At 44.5% G+C, this 11478-nt stretch overlaps 1 protein-coding gene across 3 annotated transcripts in view; it reads right to left on the bottom strand.

Moving 5' to 3' along the window:
* LOC109886375 (anoctamin-5) overlaps positions 1 to 10638 on the bottom strand; it is a 77122-nt gene extending 66484 nt beyond the window's left edge. For 2 of the 3 annotated variants that reach the window (XM_031832953.1, XM_031832955.1), the window contains exon 1: positions 10409 to 10638. In XM_031832953.1, the coding sequence (XP_031688813.1) occupies positions 10409 to 10487 (79 nt within the window). In that variant the 5' untranslated portion in view covers positions 10488 to 10638. The remainder of the gene's footprint in view (positions 1 to 10408) is intronic. The other variant, XM_031832956.1, reaches the window with a different exon arrangement.
* Between the last annotated feature and the right edge of the window lie 840 nt (positions 10639 to 11478).

Below are 11478 nucleotides of genomic sequence, written 5' to 3'. Positions count from 1 at the left end.
AGTACAATGGAACAGTGCATTACAGTGGAACAGTGGAACAGTGCAGTACAGGGGAACAGTGGAACAGTGCAGTACAATGGAACAGTGCATTACAGTGGAACAGTGGAACAGCGCAGTACAGTGGAACAGTGCAGTAAAGTGGAACAGTGCAGTACAATGGAACAGTGCATTACAGTGGAACAGTGCACTACAGTGGAACAGTGCAGTACATTGGAACAGTGCAGTAAAGTGGAACAGTGGAGTACATTGGAACAGTGCACTACAGTGGAAAAGTGCAGAACAGTGGAACAGTGCAGTACAGTGGAACAGTGCAGTACATTGGAACAGTGCAGTACATTGGAACAGTGTAGTACATTGGATAAGTGCACTACAGTGAAACAGTGCAGTGCAGTGGCACAGTGCAGTACATTGGAACAGTGGACAGTGCAGTGCAGTACAGAGGAACAGTGGATTACAGTGGAAGAGTGCAGTGCACTACAGTGGGACAGTGCACTACAGTGGAACAGTGCAGTACAGTGGAACAGTGCACTACAGTGGAAGAGTGCAGTACAATGGAACAGTGCACTATAGTGGAAGAGTGCAGTACAATGGAACAGTGCACTACAGTGGAAGAGTGCAGTACAGTGGAACAGTGCACTACAGTGGAAGAGTGCAGTACAATGGAACAGTGCACTACAGTGGAAGAGTGCAGTACAATGGAACAGTGCACTATAGTGGAAGAGTGCAGTACAATGGAACAGTGCACTACAGTGGAAGAGTGCAGTACAGTGGAACAGTGCACTACAGTGGAAGAGTGCAGTACAATGGAACAGTGCACTATAGTGGAAGAGTGCAGTACAGTGGAACAGTGCACTACAGTGGAACAGTGGAACAGTGCAGTAAAGTGGAACAGTGCAGTAAAGTGGAACAGTGCAGTATGGTGGAACAGTGGATTACAGTGGAACTGTGCACTACAGTGGAACAATGCACTACAGTGGAACAGTGGATTACAGTGGAACAGTGGATTACAGTGGAACAGTGGATTACAGTGGAACAGTGCAGTACAGTGGAATACAGTGGATTACAGTGGAACAGTGGATTACAGTGGATTACAGTGGAACAGTGCAGTACAGTGGATTACAGTGGATTGCAGTGGAACAGTGGATTACAGTGGAACAGTGCACTACAGTGGAACAGTGGATTACAGTGGAACAGTGGATTACAGTGGAACAGTGCACTACAGTGGAACAGTGCACTACAGTGGAACAGTGCACTACAGTGGAACAGTGGATTACAGTGGAACAGTGCACTACAGTGGAACAGTGGATTACAGTGGAACAGTGCAGTACAGTGGAACAGTGGAACGGTGAAGTATAGTGGAACCGTGGATTACAGTGGAACAGTGGAGTAAAGTGGAACAGTGCACTACAGTGGAACAGTGCACTACAGTGGAACAGTGTACTACAATGGAACAGTGCACTACAATGGAACAGTACAGTACAGTGGAACAGTGCAGTACAGTGGAACAGTGCAGTAAAGTGGAACAGTGCACTACAGTGGAACAGTGCACTACAGTGGAACAGTGTACTACAATGGAACAGTGGATTACAGTGGAACGGTGCAGTACAGTGGAACAGTGCAGTACAGTGGAACAGTGGAACAGTGCAGTACAGTGGAACAGTGGAACAGTGCAGTACAGTTGAACAGTGCAGTACAGTGGAACAGTGGAACAGTGCAGTACAGTGGAACAGTGTATTACAGTGGAACAGTGCAGTACAGTGGAACAGTGCAGTACAGTGGAACAGTGCAGTAAAATGGAACAGTGGAACAGTGCAGTAAAGTGGAACAGTGGAACAGTGCAGTAAAGTGGAACAGCGGAACAGTGCAGTAAAGTGGAACAGTGGAACAGTGCAGTACAGTGGAACAGTGCAGTACAGTGGAACAGTGCAGTAAAGTGGAACAGTGCAGTAAAGTGGAACAGTGCAGTACAGTGGAACAGTGCAGTGGAACAGTACAGTGGAACAGTGCAGTACAGTGGAACAGTGAAACCCGACCCTTAAATCTGATTACTTTTCCAGAAATCCTGGTAGCAAGATTCTCGGATTCAACAGGACATAAGCAGGAAATTCCACCCTTGATTAATCCATGCAAGACTAGAACAATTCAACTGCTGTTGGCATACAGAGGACAGCTGATTACTGGGGGGAAATACCACGAGGACACAGGCCTCTCGGGACTCTCTGATCAACATCGAGGATAGGAGAGGGGAATGTATAGGGACCGGCGTGACTTTGTCAACAGACATAACTCTCTGTTCAGAAAATACCACACAGCCAAGGAGGAGAGGAGAGTTGTAGGCTATAGGCTCAGATAGTGAAGGAGATGAGAGGTGTGGGCTATAGGCTCAGATAGTGAAGGAGAGGAGAGTTGTAGGCTATAGGCTCAGATAGTGAAGGAGATGACAGGTGTGGGCTATAGGCTCAGATAGTGAAGGAGATGTGAGGTGTGGGCTGTAGGCTCAGATAGTGAAGGAGATGACAGGTGTGGGCTATAGGCTCAGATAGTGAAGGAGATGACAGGTGTGGGTTATAGGCTCAGATAGTGAAGGAGATGACAGGTGTGGGTTATAGGCTCAGATAGTGAAGGAGATGTGAGGTGTGGGCTATAGGCTCAGATAGTGAAGGAGATGACAGGTGTGGGCTATAGGCTCAGATAGTGAAGGAGATGACAGGTGTGGGTTATAGGCTCAGATAGTGAAGGAGATGACAGGTGTGGGTTATAGGCTCAGATAGTGAAGGAGATGTGAGGTGTGGGCTGTAGGCTCAGATAGTGAAGGAGATGACAGGTGTGGGCTGTAGGCTCAGATAGTGAAGGAGATGACAGGTGTGGGCTATAGGCTCAGATAGTGAAGGAGATGACAGGTGTGGGCTATAGGCTCAGATAGTGAAGGAGATGACAGGTGTGGGTTATAGGCTCAGATAGTGAAGGAGATGACAGGTGTGGGTTATAGGCTCAGATAGTGAAGGAGATGAGAGGTGTGGGCTGTAGGCTCAGATAGTGAAGGAGATGACAGGTGTGGGCTGTAGGCTCAGATAGTGAAGGAGATGAGAGGTGTGGGCTGTAGGCTCAGATAGTGAAGGAGATGACAGGTGTGGGTTATAGGCTCAGATAGTGAAGGAGATGACAGGTGTGGGCTATAGGCTCAGATAGTGAAGGAGATGACAGGTGTGGGCTATAGGCTCAGATAGTGAAGGAGATGTGAGGTGTGGGCTGTAGGCTCAGATAGTGAAGGAGATGACAGGTGTGGGCTATAGGCTCAGATAGTGAAGGAGATGACAGGTGTGGGCTATAGGCTCAGATAGTGAAGGAGATGACAGGTGTGGGTTATAGGCTCAGATAGTGAAGGAGATGACAGGTGTGGGCTATAGGCTCAGATAGTGAAGGAGATGACAGGTGTGGGCTATAGGCTCAGATAGTGAAGGAGATGACAGGTGTGGGTTATAGGCTCAGATAGTGAAGGAGATGACAGGTGTGGGCTATAGGCTCAGATAGTGAAGGAGATGACAGGTGTGGGCTATAGGCTCAGATAGTGAAGGAGATGACAGGTGTGGGCTATAGGCTCAGATAGTGAAGGAGATGACAGGTGTGGGTTATAGGCTAACAATGGAAAAAAGCAGTTCTTTAATACATGCAGAATTATCTACGGGGTAGTTATCCAATAACTCAAAGGTTTTGATAGTATGTCCAATTCCCCTTTAGGTGAGCTAATACACAGGGCTTATAGGCCTAAATGTGGTGTTTGTCTCCTTGTGGCTATCTCCAGGTTATCTCTAAAGTACCAAGTACAAAATCAGTTACAGACACAATTTCAACTGTAATGAGATATAAAATGATAAATGTATTTTGAAGTGGCCAAGATGTCATGTCATTGACCCCATATCTCCAGGTTGTTAAGGGAGACGACGGTAAACAGTATCCTACTTTTCTATGACTTAGCTCAACCTAATGGCCCTCTATTACCTGTATAGTACACGACCTTTGACCAAAGTAGTGCACTTGTTTTGAGACAAGTCACGGTCCTGTCAAATAACTTTGTTCTCGAAGACGTAGCCTTGTTTGCTTTGCTTTCCTGTGACAGGAAACTTCCCCCCCGTCCTATTCTACCGACTAGAGCAGCTAACAAGCTGTGGTCACACTACAGATGCAACTTCCTGCTGCCTGTAGGAGGGGCAGATACTTACCATACACCAGACCCAACGCACGCACGCTAATGATAGGCGGGGCAACTGTTTGTTCACCCGCACCCACCCGCAATTGCTAATAACCCATCCACAAACGCACGATTATATGTGATAAAGTGACAATGTGAGGCCTGCACACGACCCAAACCCACAAATATAGAACTTGTGCAGAACTATCCTTTATTTATTTGTGTGATTATTGTTTCAACTTTTTACCCCATTTTCTCCCCAATTGGTAGTTACAGTCTTGTCCCATCGTTGCTACTCCCGTACGGACTCAAAGGCGAAGGTCGAGAGCTGCCCGTCCTCCGAAACACGACCCTGCCAAGCCGCACTGCTTCTTGACACACTGCTCGCTTAACCCGGAAGCCAGCCGCACCAATGAAATACCATAGAACTGGCGACCAAAGTCAGCGTGCATGCGCCCGGCCTGCCACAAGGAGTCGCTAGTGCGCGTTGGGACTAGGCCAAACCTCTTTTGACAGGCCTTTTTAGATAGGCCTATGTTTCTGATTATAATATCCAACATTTTGGTTGGCTTTTTGTTAGTCAACTTGTCTATAATTAGATACATGCAGCTTTTCTTCTGTCATTATCCTACTTGTTTCCCAAGTAGACTAAATAAACCCTTGCTCACCACAATAATGTCATAAATCGGGGCTGCCCAACCCTGTCCCTGGAGAACTACCCTCCTGTAGGTTTAACTCCAACCCTGTTCCTGGAGAGATACCCTCCTGTAGTTTTAACTCCAACCCTGTTCCTGGAGAGATACCCTCCTGTAGGTTTTAACTCCAACCCTGTTCCTGGAGAGATACCCTCTTGTAGGTTTTAACTCCAACCCTGTTCCTGGAGAACTACCCTCCAACCCCAGTTGTAACTAACCTGATTTAGCTTTTCAACCAGCTAATTATTAGAATCAGATGTAGTTCTCCAGGAACAGGGTTGGAATTAAACCTAGAGGAGGGTAGCTCTCCAGGAACAGGGTTGGAGTTAAACCTAGAGGAGGGTATCTCTCCAGGAACAGGGTTGGACAGCCCTGTCATAAATGATAGCATGAATGATTCAATTTTAGTCGACATCTGTAAAGTTCTCTTTCATCTCTGCTTCTCTCGCATCGAAATTTAGGGAAGTTTAGAGAAATCATATTTCTCCGCTCCTGTTCCCAAGTAAGAATTTACATATAGGGTAGCATTTTACTGCAAGAAATGCTTACTTCTGCAGGAGTTAATATTATATTAGACTATGTCAGAGGCTATAGACCTACAGTCAGTGTCCAGAGTTCAGTTAGAGGCTATGTCAGAGGATATAGACCTACAGTCAGTGTCCAGAGTTCAGTTAGAGGCTATGTCAGAGGCTATAGACCTACAGTCAGTGTCCAGAGTTCAGTTAGAGGCTATGTCAGAGGATATAGACCTACAGTCAGTGTCCAGAGTTCAGTTAGAGGCTATGTCAGAGGCTATAGACCTACAGTCAGTGTCCAGAGTTCAGTTAGAGGCTATGTCAGAGGCTATAGACCTACAGTCAGTGTCCAGAGTTCAGTTAGAGGCGATGTCAGAGGCTATAGACCTAGAATCAGTGTCCAGAGTTAAGTCAGGCTACTATTCCACTTAACCCATCTAAACAGTCAGTTCCCTTGATGCGCCATTTTGAAGTCCCGCCTCGTGACTGTCAAATTTCTATAGCGCCTCACAATCATCACACATCATAACACTGCTATCATCCTCTTTCACCACTTGACCAAATCTTTCCTAAACATTAGACTACTGTTCTGGTCCTCTCTTCTATAACAGACTACTGTTCTGGTCCTCTCTTCTAGAACATTAGACTACTGTTCTGGTCCTCTCTTCTAGAACATTAGACTACTGTTCTGGTCCTCTCTTCTAGAACATTAGACTACTGTTCTGGTCCTCTCCTCTAGAACATTAGACTACTGTTCTGGGCCTCTCTTCTAGAACATTAGACTACTGTTCTGGTCCTCTCTTCTAGAACATTAGACTACTGTTCTGGTCCTCTCCTCTAGAACATTAGACTACTGTTCTGGTCCTCTCTTCTAGAACATTAGACTACTGTTCTGGTCCTCTCTTCTAGAACATTAGACTACTGTTCTGGTCCTCTCTTCTAGAACATTAGACTACTGTTCTGGTCCTCTCTTCTAGAACATTAGACTACTGTTCTGGTCCTCTCTTCTAGAACATTAGACTACTGTTCTGGTCCTCTCTTCTATAACAGACTACTGTTCTGGTCCTCTCTTCTAGAACATTAGACTACTGTTCTGGTCCTCTCTTCTATAACATTAGACTACTGTTCTGGTCCTCTCTTCTAGAACATTAGACTACTGTTCTGGTCCTCTCTTCTAGAACATTAGACTACTGTTCTGGATCTCCCTTCTATATACTTTCAACTCTCCATTTCACAGATTTCCTCTTATTGAATTAAACTCTGACATTGTCCTTTTTTTGCCTCAGTGGATCGACGTTAACATTTTCTGCCCATGTTCCCAAAAGTATTTTGGCATGTGGTGTATATTTGGCAAGCTTACAGTTAGGCCCTAAAGCTTAGGTTTACAGTAGGTTAGGCCCTAAAGCTTAGGTTTACAGTAGGTTAGGCCCTAAAGCTTAGGTTTACAGTAGGTTAGGCCCTAAAGCTTAGGTTTACAGTAGGTTAGGCACTAACGCCAGATAAAACCTCCATGTAACCTATACTGTAGATACAGTGAGTCAACCCAAACATCACTAACACACACACACACACACACACACACACACACACACACACACACACACACACACACACACACACACACACACACACACACACACACACACACACACACACAGAGAGAGAGAGAGACCTACTAAACTTTGTACCAAATGTGACCTATGTCTGAAATAAATCGGTTTATGTTTTAAGGCCAGGCACCACACCCTCATAGAGTAATTTTCCCCCTTTAAATTACATCACAATCAACTTTTACCAGTTGAATGTAGACACAAACATCAAACTTTATTGTATTATAAATTTCCTGCAAATGATGCAATATCTAATTAAATATGCACATATTTGCATATTGCATTAATACATTTTTCTGGACAATGGATGAAGTAGCAGGCAGAGTATTTCTTCCAGCTCAGAGAAAGAGGAGGGGTACTGACTAACAGCATGACCATGTTAAGCCTTAAAAAGGAATTCTCGACAAGTCCGGGTCTGACCATGAGGCAGCCTGCGTAGTGTGTTAAAGGGGAGGTCTGAAAACCGACCGTTTATACTCTCCGGACAAAAAAACGGAGTTAAAATTCATTCAAATGTTAAACTGAAGAAAAATATACATTTTCATCAAGTATTTTACATTTTTACTGTTTACTTATTGAAAATACTCAATAAAGATGTTAATGGACCAAAAGAGCAACAACATATCAAAAGTGTTAGGTAGATGTAAATATTTATTATCAGCCTGTGGTGCCTGGCCATAAAACTGGCCTTGTTGTGTTGTTGGAAAACAAAGACACCGTGTCAGTGTTATCTGTCCTTTTGGACATTTTATGATGGTCTTCTTCTTTAATCTCTTCTTCCCTATCCTAATCTCCATCACCATGGTGATATACCACATAGACTGTAAAAAGAGACACATGAACCTTGTCCAACACCATCAACAACACACTCTTCATTGAGTCATTGGCTCATATGGGAAGTAGTCCAAAGTAATGCACTATATGGGGAATAGGGTATCATGGGGCTCTGGTCTAATGTAGTGCACTATATAGGGAATAGGGTGCCATAGTGGTTAGAGCGTTGGACTAGCAACCGAAAGGTTGTAAGATCGAATCCCTGAGCTGACAAGGTAAAAATCTGTTGTTCTGCCCCTGAACAAGGCAGTTAACCCACTGTTCCTAGGCCGTTATTAAAAATAAGAATTTGTTCTTAACTGACTTGCCTAGTTAAATAAAAAATATAGTCTCTGGTCTGAAGTAGTGCACTATATGGGGAATAGGGTGCCATGGGGCTCTGGTCTAAAGTAGTGCACTATATGGGGAATAGGGTGCCATGGGGCTCTGGTCTAAAGTAGTGCACTATATGGGGAATAGGGTGCCATGGGGCTCCGGTCTAAAGTAGTGCACTATATGGGGAATAGGGTGCCATGGGGCTCTGGTCTAAAGTAGTGCACTATATGGGGAATAGGGTGCCATGGGGCTCCGGTCTAAAGTAGTGCACTATATGGGGAATAGGGTGCCATGGGGCTCTGGTCTAAAGTAGTGCACTATATGGGGAATAGGGTGCCATGGGGCTCTGGTCTAAAGTAGTGCACTATAGGGTGCCATGGGGCTCTGGTCTAAAGTAGTGCACTATATGGGGAATAGGGTGCCATGGGGCTCTGGTCTAAAGTAGTGCACTATATGGGGAATAGGGTGCCATGGGGCTCTGGTCTAAAGTAGTGCACTATATGGGGAATAGGGTGCCATGGGGCTCCGGTCTAAAGTAGTGCACTATATGGGGAATAGGGTGCCATGGGGCTCCGGTCTAAAGTAGTGCACTATATGGGGAATAGGGTGCCATGGGGTTCCGGTCTAAAGTAGTGCACTATATAGGGAATAGGGTGCCATGGGGCTCCGGTCTAAAGTAGTGCACTATATGGGGAATAGGGTGCCATGGGGCTCCGGTCTAAAGTAGTGCGCACTATATGGGGAATAGGGTGCCATGGGGCTCCGGTCTAAAGTAGTGCACTATATGGGGAATAGGGTGCCATGGGGCTCCGGTCTAAAGTAGTGCACTATATGGGGAATAGGGTGCTGTTTAGGGTGTAGCCTGAGCCATTCTCACTCACATCTCAGGTTTAAGTACTATAGACGCTTCTCTCTGTTATAACTTCTACATTATAAACTGGGTGGTTTGAGCGCCTGAATGCTGATTGGCTGACAGCCGTGGTATATCAGACCGTATACTACTGTTATGGCAAAACATTTGTTTGTACTCTTTGTACTAATTATGTTGGTAACCAGTTTATAAATGCAATAAGGCACCTCAGGGGTTTGTGGTATATGGCCAATATACCACGGCTAAGGGCTGTATCCAGGCACTCCGCATTGCGTCGTGCCTAAGAACAACCCTTAGCTGGGGTATGCTGGCCATATTCCACAAACCCCTGAGGTGCCTTATTGCTTAAGTAACTACTGTACTCGGGTTCGGGTTAGGTTTAAGTATTAAAGACTTCTCTCTGTTATAACTTCTACAGTAAGTACTGAACTAAAGAACATGGTGACAGACAGTCATCTAAAAAGAATGCTGGAGACTGGGGTACATTCAAAGTAATCCATCTCATCTGATATACAGTATTACCATAGATGGTAAGGCTATAAAACGTTGCTTTGCTGACAAAGTTATGCTCAGCAGGTGTAGGGAACGTTTACTTGTAGCCTGTGTATATGAAATGCTATTCTGTATTCTGAAGCAGGCAGAGAATTTCTTCCATATCAGAGAGGGGGGGGGGGTTCCCTACTAACAACATGACCATGTTAAGCCTAAAAAGGAATTCTCGACAAGTCCGGGTCTGACCATGAGGCAGCCTGGGTAGTGTATTAAAGGGGAGGTCTGAAAACCGACAGTTTATACTCTCCGGACAAAAAAAACTGATTTAACAATGACTATGCTGATAATACACAGTAAAACGGCGACCGGTGGTAAAACACAACGTCCTGGAAAGATTGAATAACACCATTATTATGATACCTTATCGATGTCCATGTTCCTGCATGGTAATGTGATTACTGTATTTTAAGACATCTTTAAGAGGTTGCTGATATTTTAAACCGTATCAATCTGAGTAGTCTACAGATCTACTGTAAATCAACTTCTTAATTAATGGCTTTATTCAATAAAACGGGAAATTGTCGGGGTCTGGGACATATTATTTTTGTACATGACAAAGTGTTTATTAGGCCTAGCTCGTGTTTACAGTCCCTTCGGTTGAGTTGGTCTGCATATAATACAATTAAATGCGTAACCGTTAGGCCTATAAGCAACAATATGATTGTATAAGCTACAGATCAATCTGCATCTCATACCTAAAGACAAATAACCTATTAATTTGATTATCATAAAGCTGTAAACAAGCAAGCAAGAGCATGGAACATCAACCAGTTCAATGCGGCGCTGTCTGCCTAACTAGTCTGACACAAGTAAGCGGAACAATTTACCATCACATAGGGAGTTCTGGCTCATCTCAATCAAAGTTTCATCTCCAATCTTTCCCGTTAGTCGACTCCTGTCACTCATCTTGCCGAGCTCTTGCGGAACGACGTTCGGCCCGGTAAAAACAAGGAGGTATCTTTTGAGTCAGGACTCCAAGCCCACGCCTTAGGCTTCGGACTCACTTTGAGCGGTAAATGTACTGCTACCTTCTCAAGATGAATCTTGAAACTGCGCTCAAGAGACACCACCAAGCCCCAAAGTCCCCTGACAAAAAATATCGTCATTAAAGGGGAGGGGCCTGACTCCATAAACTTTGTCGGCACTGAGCTGGTTACGTTCAACCGTTACAGACGGTATAACACATGATTGGCCTACTTTATAAAATCATCGTACAAAGTGATTCAAATCAAATCAAATCAAATTTATTTATATAGCCCTTCGTACATCAGCTGATATCTCAAAGTGCTGTACAGAAACCCAGCCTAAAACCCCAAACAGCAAGCAATGCAGGTGTAGAAGCACGGTGGCTAGGAAAAACTCCCTAGAAAGGCCAATACCTAGGAAGAAACCTAGAGAGGAACCAGGCTATGTGGGGTGGCCAGTCCTCTTCTGGCTGTGCCGGGTGGAGATTATAACAGAACATGGTCAAGATGTTCAATGTTCATAAATGACCAGCATGGTCGAATAATAATAAGGCAGAACAGTTGAAACTAGAGCAGCAGCACAGTCAGGTGGAAGTTGAAACTCAAAGGACAAGATCATAAAATATGTCTTACTGCTTTAATGTGGCAAAAAAAAGTGACTTTATAGGACAGCTTTTAGTCATTTAATCTTAGTGGAACTGAATTGGCATTTAGTTATTCTATTATAATCCCGTTGCACGGTATTCTGCAACAGAGTAAACAACTCTGAAATAGCGGAGCAACGATGGTGACAAAAAGGCAAAAAGGCCATTAAGTGCCTAACGGTTTATTCAGAAGTGCCGGAGGGCAGGATGTCCAGAATGTAGGCATCAATGAATACAAGGCAAAATCACAACAAATAAATGGGAAAAACACAACAAATACATGCACAC

Source organism: Oncorhynchus kisutch, linkage group LG10 (genome assembly GCF_002021735.2).
Source record: "Oncorhynchus kisutch isolate 150728-3 linkage group LG10, Okis_V2, whole genome shotgun sequence".
In the NCBI taxonomy this organism is placed as follows: domain Eukaryota; kingdom Metazoa; phylum Chordata; class Actinopteri; order Salmoniformes; family Salmonidae; genus Oncorhynchus; species Oncorhynchus kisutch.
Note: the sequence above shows the minus strand (reverse complement) of the source record. Positions and strands in the feature narration are given on the sequence as shown.